Raw genomic sequence first — 16644 nt, forward strand, 5'->3', positions numbered from 1 at the left:
GAGATCCCCCTCAGTCTTCTCTTCTCCAGACTGAACAGCCCCACGTCCCTCAGCCTTTCCTCAGCAGAGAGATGCTCCAGTCCCCTCAGCATCTCCGTAGCCCTTTGCTGGACCCTCTCCAGCAGTTCCCTGTCCTTCTTGACCCGGGGAGCCCCGAACTGGACACAGTGCTCCAGATGTGGCCTCCCCAGGGCAGAGCAGAGGGGGAGGATGACCTCCCTCCACCTGCTGGCCACACTCTGCTTGATGCCCCCCAGGATGCCATTGGCCTTCTTGGCCACCAGGGCACGTTGCTGGCTCATGGTCACCCTGTTGGCCACCAGCACTCCCAGGTCCCTCTCCACAGAGCTGCTCTCCAGCAGGTCAGCCCCCAGCCTGTACTGGTGTGTGGGGTTATTCCTCCCCAGATGCAGTACCCTACACTTGTCCTCGTTGAACTTCATGAGGTTCCTCTCTGCCCAACTCTCCAGCCCAGCCAGGTCACGCTGTAAGGCAGCACAGCCTTCCGGTGTGTCAACCACTCGTCCCAGTGTTGTGTCACCAGCAAACTTGCCAATGGTACACTCCTTCCCTTCATCCAGATCATTGATGAATGTACTGAACAGGACTGGGCCCAGTACTGACCCCTGAGGGACACCACTTGTTACTGACCTCCAACCAGACTCTGCACCACTAACCACAACCCTCTGAGCTCTATCTGCCAGTCAGTTTTCCATCCACCGCACTGTCCATTCATCTCACCCACACTTCCTAAGCTTGCCTGTGAGGAGAAACTAGGAGACGGTGTGGAAAGACTTGCCGAAGTCAAGGTAGCCAACATCTACTGCCCTCCCCTCATCTGTCCATCCAGTCATGCCATGGGTATATACATTTACTTAGATTAACACATGTTTTTGGGGCAGGAAGGCGATAATAAGCCAGTATCCAGGTGTCCCACTGCACCTGCTACTGAAAGGGCAGGATCCAATTCACCCCTCTCTGCTCTCCCCCGTGGGCACGGCCCTCACTCCATTTCACCAGCACGGACGTTCACCTGAAGGAAGGTGAGCTGGTGTTGGAGCTAAGATGCCAGAAAACCACCTCTTCTTTTTTTCTTTTTTTTTTTGGTGGGAGGCGGGGGGATTTTTTGATTTGTGGTGTTTCCTTGGGGGTGGTTGGAGCGTGGTGGTTTTTTGAGCTTGAGATGCCTCAACGCATTCACTGGAAGCAGAGGAGTGATGTCACCAGCACAGGGGATGCAAGCGGCGTGGGAGAAGCAGTCGGATCAGTCTGCCAAGAGATCCACTTGGCCATACTGGCGAGTGGCACTGTCCACACGGGATACATCCAATTCTTCATTTTACTTGGTCCTTCAGAGCACCCACGTGCTGCTCCTTTGGGAGGAGCTATGGCATCTCCTTTCGCAGCTTCTCCCTGCCAAAGCCTCTCAAGATCAAAACCTCGGTTCACGGTACAAATTCCACATGTAATTATATCCCTATTTCCATTTATATTCGAAACTTCACAAACACATTCCCTCAAGATGGTAAATGCCTGGAGTCCGGATGGCAAATGCGCTACATCACCTTTTATTTGGGTCACTGAACCAAAGCCCTCATCAGATTCCCACTGCCCGTCCATAATCTGACATGAAAACGCCGCCTTTGTCGGAGTGAGCGCTTCCCGTTGCGGTTAATGCTCCCCAGCGCACCGCGCTTCAAGGACTCATGGGGACAGAGAAGAAAGGGAAGGTGAAACGTTAAACGATGACAACTCAGCCATGGTTCTCTCTTTCTGCTCTTCCCCGCCGGGTTTGGGGAAGGTTGCCATGGTGATTGCGGCTGCGGGCCGACAGCGACAGCTCTCCCGAGAACGGGGCTCCGCAAACCCAGCGCCCGCAGCCAACGGCACGGCACGCCGCCGGAGGACAGGCACTGTCCTCCCTGCCACCGGGACGCGGTAGAGGAGAGCCACAGCAGGCACCGGGGCCAGCGCCGCCTCCCCCCAGCTGCGCTCACCTCCTGGGCTCGATGGGCTTCGGGGCGTGAGGATTTTTGTCTGAGGACTGGGCTGCAATACAAGAGCAATTCTTGCTTCTTCCTCTGCATTAGGCAGTAAAGATTTAGTGAAGCGATTACCATATGCAGCTGTACTGGTCTGATAAAATTACCCTGAAATAGTGCACTAAATTATATTGACAAGATACATCATCTTTGCACAGCGCACGTGCCGGCTGGGCTGGCTGGGCTTTTTTTCTTGAACAAAGCGCTATTCTGCAAAGCTAATGAACATGTGGGAACGTTTCCAAGGGCAGGAAAAGCAACGGAGTCTTATGGCAGCTTTTTTTTTTTATTATTATTTTTTTGTTTTTATTATTAACATTAGAGCTGCTCCATTTGCACTCATGAAGACAATGATATAGATGGCAAGCCCACAGGTAGAGTAAATAAACTCGAATGCACCAGATAAAAAGCAGGGATGTTCTCAGCTGGTGCTTCTAAAATGACCATTCGAGTTGACTCCGACAGCGACGTCTCCACTGCCATATGGGGTTTCTAATATGGGACGGCTCTCACTTGCTAAATTCTCCCGGAGCCAACGAGTTGCCACAGATAAATCACATCACATCTGCTTCCTGACTTGGTTTGGTCTGAAGTAAAATTACAGCCTGGAATCTCACTAGCGTTTTATCACAGAAGGCAAAGGAAGTTGAAGATAAAGCTAAAGGAGAAGACATCCAGGAGACGCGGAACAAAGGAAAGCAAATTACCTACTTCAACTGGAAATCAGTTTTAATTCAATTTAACGGAACTCATATGAAGCAAATTCTTATCGTTGCTAAACAAAGGAACCAGCATTATTTTAAAGGTTAAGGGTTACTCACATGACAAAGCTCTTAAGAAAATTAGTGAATCTCTTTGAAAGTCTTGTGATTTGTATGAGAGCGATACACCACATAATATATATCGCTAGAAATGAAGATGTACCTTTAAAACTACCAAGAAACAGAACTGCTGTATGCATTATATGCAGATCCTTCTTTCATTTAAAAGTATTCCTGTGAAAAAAAAAACCCACATGGTATTGGGCCCCAGCCTGTGATCTTTTAGGGTTTGGGGGTTTTTTGTTGGGTTCTTTTTAGGGTTTTTTTTAGCTTTTAGGGCTACGCCTTACATCGTCCCTCAGTTTTTATCCCACAAGTGCCTATTGTCATAACACCACATTTTATCTCCAGTCATCTTTTCCTATTCCTAAATTCCAATTTGAGGAACTCCAATGCAACAGAAAGCTCAATTTTATTTTATTTTATTTTTTCAAATCAAGTTAATCTCTCTCTTTCCTTTAAGATATCATCTTGTGACTCTCAAAAGTGTCACAGTTCGCCTTACTCAGCTTTTGGGGTGTATAGGCAAAACTAAAGTAAGGAAAATGCAGCCAGGATTACATTTTTGTGGGAGTTTTTCAGGAACAATTGAAAGCAAGTTGAGAACAGAAATTAAGAGACAGGCAAAATTGCCTTGATGCTTTCAGAGCACAGAGAAGGCCTCTTCAGAGCCTTACTCTGATTTTATTTTTTATTACGTTGATTGTTCCTTTTTCAGCACTGCCCGTCTCCAACTGCCCCATCTACTGGCAGCAGAGCTCGGCTGGTGCAGGGACACAGGAGTGAGCCCATACGCAGCAGAGAATGAGATCGAACAGTAAACCAAGAGAAAGTCAGAAAATGGAAGAAAAATTCAAGCATTTTCCAGACAGGTTTAACACCGTACAAGGTATCTAATCGCATCCCTACAGACATCAACCCAACACCTGCTCTTTTGTTGACGAGCTGTTTAGTAAGCATTTGGATTCATTAGTGTTTCTTGTCTTTAGTCGCAAGTTCCAGGACTCCAAAGAGATCCTCTCCATCACTTTGCCGGCATTTCAGAGCCTGGTCGAAGAACAGCCAGTAAGTACAAAGAGAGATACAGGTGAACCACTGTGGGGTTACGCTACAGAAAAGGAGCTCTGGGCATCCAGTTTTCTTCAAAGTCTTCAATATCTTGAGCACTTGAGAAGGAGCTTGTCTTTTCCCCACAAATCTTGTATTAGGTAAATTAGAATCTCGCTGGAGATTTCTCAGAGAGAAATAACAAAAAGATGACTCCGCCTGTCCTGTTTCAATACTTTGTGCAGAAGAGGAAGACCTCTCCATGCAGACTTACATTGGTCCCTCTCCACTCCAGGGAGAGGAGAAACCAGGGGAGGGAGGACCAGGGTGTGAAGCCATACGACAACATGCACCGGGAATTTAACTTTTGTCACTTCCGCTGATTGTCGCAATAAGAGAAGCCCCAAAAGCACTATAGTTATGCTATATATAACCCAGCACACCTGATGCCACACAAAACCACCACAGCAGAACCCCTCACAGAGTCAGAGAGTTGATCCATTATTCCTAACCAGGTATTACCTTCTAGAGGCAAAAAATCTCTAGCCCTCCTCTCCTCCAAGGGTGTTGAGCACAGCCCAGACTACACAATTCTGAAGTTTCCACCTGAAGGAAAGGCCAGCAAACTCACAAAAATGGGCATTTTGCTGTCCAAATTGTGCCTCACACTGTTTTGGTGGATTTTATCTGGAGGAGGAGCTTCAGTGCTCGCCTTGCAGCGAGACATCGTCTGTTGCCACAGCACAGACAGGCCGGGTCTTTTACATTATTCTTCAGTAACTGCACCTTTCCAAAAAGGTCCCCTCTCAATTCCTCAGACGTTTAATATGAAAACGGGGGTCACCTGGGAGCAAGGTGTCCCTCCTGCAACTTTATTCAACAAGGAACTCATTAGCTTGCCTCATACCACTATGGGAAGAAAGACTCCAGATTAACAGCACGACCCAGTGAACTCGCTGAAGGCACCGAATCAGACCAACACGCTTCGAAAAGGGGCTGCAGAGAGGGGAACTCCTCCTGAGAAACCCGAGCAAGCACACTGGAGCTGCAACTAATCATCCAGAAAAACATTACCAGAGGTGTATGAGAGACACCCCACTGATCACAGAATCACAGAATTTTCAGAGTTGGAAGGGCCCTCTAGAGATCACCCAGTCCCACTCCCCCGCTAAAGCAGGACTGCCCAGAGCACATCGCTCAGGACTGCATCCAGGCGGGTCCTGAACATCTCCAGAGAAGGGGACTCCCCCACCCCCCGGGCAGCCTGGGCAGTGCTCTGTCACCCCAACCGTAAAGAAGTTCTTCCGTGTGTTGGAACGGAACTTCCTCTGTTCCAACTTGTGCCCGTTGCCCCTCGTCCTGTCACTGGGAACCACCGAGAAGAGTGTGGCTCCATCCTCCTTCAACCCACCCTTTAGGGACTTGTACGCCATAATAAGGTCTCCCCTCAGCCCTCTCTTCTCCAGGCTGAAGAGTCCCATCGCTCTCAGCCTTTCCTCATACGGGAGATGCTCCAATCCCTCCATCATCTTAATTGCCCTTCACTGGACTCTCTCCAGCAGTTCCCTGTCCCTCTTGAACTGGGGAGCCCAAAACTGGAAACAGTATTCCAGTTGTGGCCTCACCATTGCCGAGTAGAGGAGGAGAATGACCTCCCTCGACCTACTGGTCACCCTCTTCCCTATGCAGCCCAGGATTCTGTTGGTCTTTTTGGAGACAAGGGCACATTGCTGGCTCATGGATCAGTCCCGTTTCACTCCAAAAGAATAAGCCAGGGTACACTTTTGGAAAAGCGTGCTGCCATTTCCAGGGAAGAGACCTGGAAGAAGATGACGAGTAGTGCAAGAAAGGTGTTGTGAAGCTCCTCAGCAGGGCAAGCACAATACTGCTACAAAAAGGAAAGAAAATGCTGAGCCACAAAGCTCAAAACCAGGCACATCCTGCATCCTTTAAGCAGCCTCAGCTTTGCATTCCCAGAAAAACTAATCACATACATATATACAAAACTTAGAAAATCCCTTACTAAAGATAAACCATCCAATCTGGCACAACAAATACCGACAACCCTGGACTTGACACTTTCTCCTTCCATACTGCTCAAATTGTTTTGCTTTCCAGAAAGGAAATCATATCAAACGCATCGTAAACACAAGAAATGTGAGGGTTTCCCAAAACTATTAAAGCTCGCAGTGGGTAACTTTTCCTTCAGGGTCTTACTCTTCCCCAAAAGTGATTCAGTCCATCAGGTTTAGAAAGTTTGTGCAAACTTAGGCAGAGTGCACAGCTTTCGAGCAGGCTTTCTCCCGGTGCAGTGTTTATACCCATCTGTCAGCAGTTTCTATTTCTGACGGGCAAAAAGGGTTTCAGAAGTTCTGTTGTTTCCCGAGCTCCAAGAATGACAAAGGAAAAACATGTTTGAAGAAATAAATTTCTCAAAATCTTGAACTAGTCAACAATCCCTGTTAGTTAGGACAAAGTCAGTTCCATTTCTGTTGCTGTGCAAGTCAAGTTGTGCTCTTTCCCAGACAGATCACGCTCACACAGGGGACATTATTCACCAGGTACTAAATCCAGCTCTAGTATTTTTTCCCCTCCGGTATGTGGTGCTTTTGAGGTTACAAAACCACTTGTGTTGTTGTGGCCCCACAAAGCAACTAAATGATTTAGGGGATAGCCAAGTCACAACAAACTCCCGTGGTTTCCAAGAGTACCTTTGTAAGCAAAGGCAATGAGAATGAGAATGTGTTTGCCCTGAAGTCACAGAATGTAAAATTATTTATCCTAAGGGTAAAACCAGAAAAATCTCGAGCTCAAATCCCATGTTCAGAGAGGAAAGATGAGTGCACAGGTCCCGTTGCACAGTGCCTTAGCTGTCTTACCCTTTGTAATGCCAAAGGCCTTCTATTTTCTGTTCTGCAGACTGCTTTTCCCTCGGTTACCCTTTCACCCAAGCTGGTGGGGCAGTGCTTTCCCCAGTTCCTGTGCTGGGACTCTCCTAGGCTTGCACCTGCAGACCCCAATATTGCAAGTTATGGCAGGTTCTTATGGGAAGCGCTTGTCACTAGTGTGCAAATCATCCCTTCTTTCTGTATCCCTCAGCTGTATTTTTTGGTTTACATTAGAGGACTCAATAATACGGATGCTCAAAGCTTAACAACCCACTATGCACGAGCATCCGCGCCTGGTCCTTGAATGCTCCGGTCAGCACTAACAGTACCATAAGAAAAAACAACAGGGATTTCGCTCAGGTCCTGATAAAAACTCAGTAATTATTACTGGAATAGTATGATGAGGGAGACCACGTGCTGCACCAGGAAGGACGTGCTGGGAGGATGCTCAGTGGGGATCCTGTCCCTTCTCTTCCTAGCTGAGGGAGTTTTCCCTGTCCCTCTTCTCACTCCGTCTTCCCCTCCCACTCCTTTCCCCACTCCCTCAAGAGTTTTACCGTTAAACTCGATGGATGCCATCAGCTACAGATCCACCAATAAACTTTTACGCAGATAAGACTGTCTCAACATCCGTTGTGCATCACTCATATATTCACCCATAAAAGCTCCTCTACGTTTCTAGGGAGCCCACTTTCACTGAGTAAAGAGCCAGGTTTTTAAACAATATCCCATAATCTTATAGGTCCTACAGCTCATGCTACATCACACCACATCGAGACTTCGGTGCCGCTACAGAGAGCATTACTGAAAGAGCTTTAAAAAAATTAAGTAGCAAAAAAGCTGCAGTATTCCAGAATTTGTGCCGACTTGTCACTTTTGAAAGTGAGACCAAAAAGGGAGCAAAGGTGTTTTCAGGAACCTGAAGGGAGTTTTTAATGCAGTAAATTAAGCTTTACCTTCTGTAGGAAGAGGACAATCCTCACCAGCATCTTGGCATGCAGGTCCTCCAAGGTAAACAGAGTTCGAGGCGTGCGGATGAAAATCTTGGTCTTGCCATAAGCAACATCGTGCTGAAATCCGTGACACTCTATGAGCTTCTTCACGGCATCTTTGTCCGAAGGGAGGTCATGGTTTGGCCAAGTGAATTCTGAGATCATCTTGTACCTGGAATTACGAAGTACAATTTACAAACGTAAACTTTGTCACCTAGGTTCTCAAGCAGGCCAACCTTCCACGTGTTTTAGAAAGAATTATGATCGAAATTCTAATAAAATCCATTATAGATAGAAGAGCCTCAAGACAACCTGTGTAGGAATCATGATCCTCAAAATCCAAGCAAAATGAGTATGAGAGGCATGATTTTGTGAAAAGCTGAAAAAAAAAAATACTGCGAGAAGCTCACTTCATCAAGACCAAACCAATGCAGCACGACAAACCCCACCGCTGTCTTCCTGCGGATTTGGCAGTTCCATTATTCACACTTTCAACATTCAATTTTAAATTTTTTTGCGAGGAAGAGCAGCTTTGCTTTGCTCACCTTCTGCGTAAGAAGCCAACGGTAATCAGTTGTTTAGTCAGAAAACCTAGATTTAAAAATTCTGCAAATAATGTTCTTGTACATCATTTTTGCAGCAGTTTCTAACAAATTTTATTATTTACCAAAGCAGCAGATAGTTGAACTGCCACAGTTTGTGCAAACACCACTACTGCCCGTAAGTGCTGTTCAATCGCTCCCTCCTGTCCTTACTCTCCAAACTCCTTTTGACACTCGGAGAGAGAATGCAGATTGGAACTAAGACAACTACAAATCAAACACGAAAAAATCTGCATTGGACTCTGCTCTCCGCAGGATTTACCCGCCTTGCAGAGCGCTGATTAGCTGAATAGCCGTTTGCAAAAAGCAACAATGAATTTTCTGCATAAGATTTATGGACATAATCAAAAATGCAATAGACGTTGTCACTGTAATAGGACCCGCGTTCATGTTCTAAATAAAACAAGCGTGCAGCAATCTTAACTACTTCTCTGTTTAAAGCCCACGATCCAAGTCAAGCATCAATCTCAACGGTTCAGACATTCAGAATTTTCAGCTACTATTAAACGGACGCAGCAATAAACCTTTTTACTGGGGAGTGGGTGCGCTGAAGGAGTTACTAAACAGACTAAAATAAGCCTGAACGGAAACACATCACACTGTCGCTGTCATCCATCAGATCAGCCTTTCTGAACAAGCTGCTGAAGAGGGGAAAAATGGAGGTGTGCGCAGTGCCTAAGCAGGGAACACCCTCAGCGTGAGGGTTACCGCACGCAGACCAGGGATCTTACCGATAACTAAAACAGGCTCATTAAAACAACCCTCCCCAGACTCAGGACAGAAAATTTTGCATTTATGCTTGGCTGGCAAAAGCATTCCTTCTCTTGAATACACGTACGCACAGGACATAAATATTTCACACAGGTTTCTCTTTCCTATTCTCATGAGGAAAATGTTCCTGCAATAATTAATTCACTGGGAAAATCTTCCACCTTGAGACATTTACATTAGGAAAAATAAATAAATAAAGGGAGCAGAGTGGCAGTGCAAACGCAGTCATTAACGAGCAGGCCTGCTCCGCCGACCAGGCCGGGAAAAACCAGGACGAGATATCAGAGAACTGAAAACCTGCCCAAAAGAAAGGTTTATTTCTCTTCCTCCCTTACAACAAAGCCAGGGCTGTGGTATTTAAAGCCATCTCCAGGCAAACGGGTCACCTCCCTCCCAGCCCACAGGTGGTGGGACCGGCGGTGGAATGTCGTGGGCTCCGTTTGTTCCCCCCGTGGCACATGCGGTGCAATGCCACGAGCTCCTTCCCCGCGGCAGAGAGCACGACCTGGATGCCGCAGGAAGGCAAAATCCCAACCTCGCTGCTAATTATAGCGAGGCAGAAGCCAAAATACATCCGCTCATGGACACCACAACCCTTCCCCTCTCCTGCCCAGAGATCCCGACAGCTTTCAAGGTCACTTCTACATTAAACATCCATTTCTACACCACCTTTGTTTCTCCTTCTTCTTCTCCGTACCCGGCTACAGAAACACCCGGCAGACACCAGGTCACTACTCGAGTTCACAATTCCCGCTATAGTTCTCCTAAGAACCACACTTTTTGCGAGTCACTCAATCATGCAGCTTTAATGAAAAATACCGGGTCTGCACACGAAGCTGGGTCATGTCCTTCTCTTACCGCCGTGCGGTTGACAGCTATCGCGGTGTCGTTTACGTGCTATGTTTAACATCGCCTGGAAATAGGCACGGGGATGCCTTGGTGGGGAAAGTCTTGGATTACGCTCGCACGCGGCCATGCCTGCAGATGCCTCGCAGGCGCCGCACACGGACCCCTCTCTGAAATCCAAGCAGCTTTGCGGTTTGTTTTTTTTTTTTTTTTCTTTCCATAGTGAGTTATATATTAAATCAAAAGAATGCATCGTATCTTAAATAGACACGTGAACCTGACCCGCGTTTCATGCAACTGGAAGATGTAGTTACCAAGTCAACGCGCACCATCTCCCGCGCAACAAAAAAATATTTAGATCTCACTTTCTACAAATCGCTAAGGGCAGACCGGTTGGCGCAGAGCTCAAATCAAAGCTTTCTTAATTTCAAGGAAAGCTTGAAAAGGACATTTATTAACGGTCTTAACTGTGCTTCACTTCATTTCCTACTGGTAGATACGGGATACCAACTACCTTACAGTATTTTAATGCTAAGTAGCAACAAACTCTTTTCTGACAGAAAGGAAAGTTACTTTTTGTATGTTTTTATAGACATATATATAAAAAATAGGCATACATGCACTCACATATATATACACACACACATATATGTATCTCTGGTCTATATATCTCCGGTCCCCTCTAAGAGGAATCAGCAAAACAAAATACAGGTATCTCTTTTAGGCTCAGAAAATCTGAAAGCGTCAGGGGCCTGTAAGGGAGTTCACTATCTGTTTGCGGGTCTGAACTTTTATAAGATCTTTTGCAAACATAAGCAAACAGATGACAAAGGTCCCAAAATCACCTCTCGCTGCGCTACCTTCAAATGTGCCCCACGTGCAGTGCAGGAGTCCAGAGCTGAAGGGCCTGGAGTCTCCTCCACCTTCCCAGTCTCCCAATAACCCCGTTAAATATAAAGGGAGAGAAATCCCCCGTGATGCCTGTTCAAAAACCACCCAGAAAACCCGCGGCTTGTACCACAAATCACCTCCCCCGGGCCCTGTAAAAGGGTATGTCTCACCCAACGACAGGGAACAAAGAACTTTGGAAAAAAATAAAAACCAACCTCCAGGCCAGAATATTATTATTATTTTTTTTAAATTTAGAAAAGTCAGTGTAGACTGGACTTGGAGCAATCCCGCAATATGCAAATAGAGCATCTGATACCATACACTGTAGATTTTTAATCCTACTCCAGGGTCCGGCAGAACAAACGTCCCAACAGCCTGAACGCTGCACCAGTTGCCATGTGCTAATTTGGTTTACTGGCTGTAAACACCAGTTCTGGTCTTCAGCTTACAGGAGCTCATCAAACATTCATTAAAAACAAAGTAGCTGTTTATATTAATAGTAATTACCCAAATCTTAAGAGTAAATTGTAATGGATTCCACATGCGAGGGCGAAAGCACGCTCTAACCACTGCATAATGTTTAAGAAAACTGACACCCAGCACCGGAGGCTGTAATTAGTCAGCCAGACCCTTTCGTCCCGCTGCTGGTGTCACGACATACCCAGGCAAATCTCTACAGTGAAGAGCAAAGGATCTTTCGACAGCACTTTGTTTCTAACACATGACATCCCGCCCGCTTGAGCAGTTTAACTTTTTTCTACCCTCACGGCCCTTTTCTCACCTGATTCAATAACAGAAGTAAAAATCAATTCGCCATTTCCTCAGCAAGAGGCTGCACTCGGAGCCCCCATGCTAATTTACTGCAGCCCTAAGACACGTTTCAATCCAACACATTTCATTTGTCACAAGTCTGGTAGGAATTAAGAGGGCAAGAAGTATCAAAAACATGTTTTAATGGGGTCATGTTACTATCCCTTTTTCAGACTTCCAGTTTTGAAGTCCAGAGGTTTCCTCCTGCGCACGCAATGTCACTACGCGCCATTCAAGCACTTCCCAAGACACGCAATGTCTGTCTGTCTCTCTCGCTGCAACAATTAGACAATGTTCAGAGAGAAACAGAAGTTAATTAGCTCTGATTTTAGGTTGTGCTCTGGGGAAGAACCTCATTACACGTTCCTGCTGCAGGGAGGAGTACAGCAAATGGATTTTAGCAGGAAAGAAGTTGAGGCCGAGTGCCACATCTGCACCTCTAAACACAACTGCTGCCACAAAACGAGAGAGCAACCAGAGTCCCCGTTAGACACACGCTTTATCACACCCCACAGCGGATACTAAACCAAACGCGCCACCCCCGTACGCTCAGGGGTGAGGAGCACCAGCCCAGAGGGCTCAAGACTTACTCTCCCCTCATGCGGGGACAGCCAAACCACACACCTCACTCCAGCGCCCGAGCTGTCCTGCAAAGAGCTGAACCCAGTGGCGTGGCTGAGGCCGAATTGGCCACTGGGGACCTCAGATGGGACCGACCAACAGATCGACCCACCCCGCTTCAAAGAGAGAGGCAGAGGAGGGAAAAGTGACTCATGAGTTTAGAAGGAACTGAACTACTTTAATGAAATTTTAATAATAAAATAAAAAGAAAATAAGGAAATATATACAAAACCAGATCAAGCTCCCAGGATGACAATCACGTCACCGGTGGCACTGGGGAAGTCCCAGGCTGGACTCAGTGACAGACGGGAACTGGACTCCGGGTCTGGATTCAGGATGGGGATCACAGAATCACAGAATGGTCAGGGTTGGAAGGGACCTCTGGAGATCATCTAGTCCAACCCCCCACCAGAGCAGGGGCACCTCCAGCAGTTGCACAGGACGGCGTCCAGGCAGGTTTGGGATGGCTCCAGAGGGGGAGACTCCACAACCTCTCTGGGCAGCCTGTGCCAGTGCTCCACTACCCTCAAAGTAAAGAAGTACAGAGTCCTCCTCGGACGCGGCCATCGAAGAAAGAGCGCTGACCCTTTGATCCCTCAGCTTTTACACCAAGCATGAGGCAGATGGGATGGAGCACCCCGTTCCCGTTGGGCAGTTTGGGGTCACCTGTCCCGTCCGCTCCTCCCCGCAGGTGGGACCCCACTGCGCTTTTCCGCTGCCGACCCTCCAACGGGGCAAATAACAAAGTGACACGTACCGAAGTGAGCTGCCCCTGGGGGTTACAGCGATGAGCGTAAGCAGAGCCTCTCCGCACACCGTGCCTGGGCATCAGCGATGGACACGGGGCTGACCACTCTGAGAGCCAACAGTGTCTGCGCAACACGCTGCTGATTTCAGTAGTCACAAGAGGCCCGGCTAAGAAGCGAAGTTACTGAACAAAATTGGTCGTGTTTTACCTCAAAGCAGGACACCGAGTCACTTGCCAACACCCTTCTTACCTGTGAAGAAACTTCTCGTACGTTTGGCGGTAGGCAAAGCCTGCACGACGCACTCTCACGTTCTCCAGAAGGCCAAGGTATTCCACCTGATGCCGGCAACGCTCCTCGTCAAAAAGCTGTGGTGACTTCTTATCGTTGGGCTTAATGCAACGGACGTAGTAGGGTTCCTAAGGGGAGAAATCAAAGCCAGTTTCACTCAGAAAGAAAAAAGTCTCAGCAGCTGCAGTGGCGTGCTCAGGAGGATGATGAGATGGAAGTCCACCCCACCGCCTGAGCGAGGTTTGGGTGCTTAACAGGCGTTACAAGGTTAGGACAGAAATGGTGAGAGTGGCACACAACACCTTCTTCCCCTCCACACGCTACAGCGACATCTCTTACAGGATCAGTGTGGTACTTGTCAGAGTTTGATTGCCCTTTGCTACGCATCAGAACCAGTTCCACACCCCCTTCTCTACAGACTGTGCCAATAACTAAAAGTCTTCATAAAAGTAGAGCAAGAATGTGATTCATTGCCCCGACTGGTGGATATGGCTTTTCCAGTATGAGCATCTAGAAGCAGCATGGATTACTCCATCATTTTTAACCAGCGCTGAATGAAGCCCTCAAGTTTGAATGTGCTTGAACGATGGAAACGACTGTGCAGGGCCAAACCCAGCTACCTTCCACCCCAGTGCACCTCCACAAGCACCACACCTCCCACAGGACAAACACAAGCCACCAGCAGGCCAGCGCCTCTTTCTGCACCAACTCGGCCTTGCCGGTGGCAGAGAACCTCAAAGGGGGACCGGTGGCTCTCCTGCACCCGGCACAGCCCAGCTGGTCCTGCCCTGGACGGTCAGGACACAGTCCCCCGGGGTCGCACAGCTTTCACTGCCAACCACAAGATAAGTCCATATACAGTCCTGCTCGACTGCATTGACGTTTACTTTTGTATTTATGAGATTAAAAGCGATTTTCATTTAGGCCAACAGGGTCTATAAGCAGCACCAGCTTGTAAGGGTGCCTCGAAGTCTTTTAACCTTCTTTACTTTCCCCACCCTGGGTTTTGAAGTCCATTCATTTCTTTCTCTTCACAGTTAGCCCTTGCTATCCCACTTCTAACTTTATTGGTGGGGGGCAAAGCAATTAATAAGCATCATAAAGGCCCACCTTAGTGTTTCAAGGTAAAACTGTATTCTTATAACATCAATATAAATTATTTTTTAAGTAGCCCTTGCAAAAGGAGCGGCATACTGTGCAGGCTGGCAGAGCCTGCCGCCCACCAAGTCTCATCACCGGCCAAGGAGAGAACTCAAACGAGGATCTCAGTCAGCTCAGAAGGTCTCACTACGTCCACACTTGCTTCAGAGGACGGGGCAAAGACGGACTTAAACTGGAGCATTTAAAAAAATCGGTTTACAGCAGTGCTAACGTGATGCTAAAGGGGCATAAGCAGCCTGTCTGAAGTCTTAACACTAGAAGATGTCACCTTTCATCATCACAACCGGTAATTAAGAATGAAATTTCAGCAAATCTCCCCTGGACTAGATGAAAAAAGTGAAACCATCTCTAAAACTGCTCTGAGTAACCAAAGGCCCCTTCTCAAAAGGGAAACCCCAAGGGTTCTCCAAAGGGGGCTGTTCTGTTCCAGTACTACCGGGTGGTTTCAACAGTGATTTGAATGAAGGAGTACAACGTGGGCACTCAACTTGTCGCCAATATGAAGGTTTGGAGTGCAAGAACCCACAACGTTAACAAAGAGGAGGAGTGGTCTGGAGGGAAGAAAAAAAGAGAAAGGATTAGTTTAGTGAGGACAAATGCAAAGTTCCACATTTAGGCAGAAATAGTTGTATGATAAAAGAATGAAAAACTGATTTGACGCTAGCGCTAAAAAAAGATGTAGGAGTTTTAGGTGAACCTGAGTCAAGTTCATGTTTTTCTAAGGAAGGGGCATAGGAACAGGAAAACCGCAAGACAAAAAAACCCCAAGAGATTTCTACTTATCTGAACATCACATTAAGTTTGGGGCAATGCAGTTCAAGTGGGATGCGAATGGTGGTGAGTCAGTTCAGGGAAGAACAAGAAAGATCAAAAATCCAGAAAATGTGACTCAGAGGAAATATGGTTTTAGTCTTCTTGAAGGACTGAGGAGCCACATAACCATCCTGATGTTAGACTGTATACACTTAAAGGGTAGCTAGGAAGAAAAGTAAATATTCAGTTTTAGGACAAAGAAGCACTGGCTTTAACGACGGTATAAACAGTCAAGTTAGGCGTCAGGAGACCAAGGAATGGGAGCAGAATGCCCAGGGGAGGAAGAAACCTCCAGCACTGGAGAGGAACAGCCTGAACAAGCATCTGCAAAGGGAAGACAGAGGCAGAGGTGCCTTCAAACAGCAGATAAATTCCCAAGGTCCCCTTCAGCCCTGTTTTCTATGATTCATCTATGATTTAGCCCTATTTTCTATGACTTTAGGTCACTTACTAATCTCAGGATAATATGAAAGGCCCAAAATTGCTATTTTCCCTTCAGTAATATTAAAGAAACAGGATCACCCCTGACTATCCTGGCTAGTCCCGACGTAACCTGGAGGTACGCAGCACTAACGATGGGCACACGGAGTTTCCGCTCACTAACGAAGAGGAAGAGGCTGAATATGAGTAATGAATAGGGTAAGATACGGAAGCCTTGGGAAAGTAGAGCTTCGTATCCTAGAAACTGATACCAGCCCGTGCACCTTCTGGGGACGGTGTCGGACTGGAACGTTTCCCTGCTTTCTTAAGAATGCAATGAGCAACATCAAGCTGTGCTTTTCTCCCGGAGGGCTCTCCTCGGGGTAGGAATATACGGCAGCGAGGAGAGCGAGCAAAATCCAAGCCAGCCAGCCATGCAAGAGCTGGCAGCGTCCCCGTGCTGCCCACCCCACCTGCCGCAACCCAGCAGCGCGTACGTAGGTGTGGGGAGCGCGTGGGGAAACAGAAGGATGTGTGGGCAATATATGTTCTTTCATCATCTCCCTTCTTCCTCAGTGACTTCATCTCTCCCTACGAAGCGCGTCAGGGATAGCTCTTTCATGGTCTTGTTTGGCTCCTTTCCTTACCAGGGAGACTGCGGCAGAGCTGCGCGCAGCAGAGACCACTGCCCCACTCCCAAACCACCGGCTGAGCCCCCCGGTAGGGCAGTGCTCTCTTCATCCTGCTCTTCTTTTCACATCCTCAGACAGCGCCGGGCTCAGAGAAGGAAGGGTCGCTAAGGACACAGCTTCCCCAGGACACCAGGCAGCCCAGCCACAGCTCTGTTCCGGGTGAGGTCTTCTACCGAGGTCACCACCACAC

At 47.5% G+C, this 16644-nt stretch overlaps 1 protein-coding gene across 1 annotated transcript in view; it reads right to left on the reverse strand.

Moving 5' to 3' along the window:
* The window catches only part of MYO1D (myosin ID), a 141203-nt gene that overhangs the window by 96570 nt on the left and 27989 nt on the right, over positions 1–16644 (reverse strand). The window contains exons 15-16 of the mRNA XM_009883722.1: positions 13330–13496; positions 7755–7962 (exon numbers count right to left, since the gene is read on the reverse strand). Coding sequence (XP_009882024.1) covers positions 7755–7962; positions 13330–13496 — 375 coding nt within the window. The remainder of the gene's footprint in view (positions 1–7754; positions 7963–13329; positions 13497–16644) is intronic.

Source organism: Charadrius vociferus, unplaced genomic scaffold (genome assembly GCF_000708025.1).
Source record: "Charadrius vociferus isolate BGI_N301 unplaced genomic scaffold, ASM70802v2 scaffold1284, whole genome shotgun sequence".
In the NCBI taxonomy this organism is placed as follows: domain Eukaryota; kingdom Metazoa; phylum Chordata; class Aves; order Charadriiformes; family Charadriidae; genus Charadrius; species Charadrius vociferus.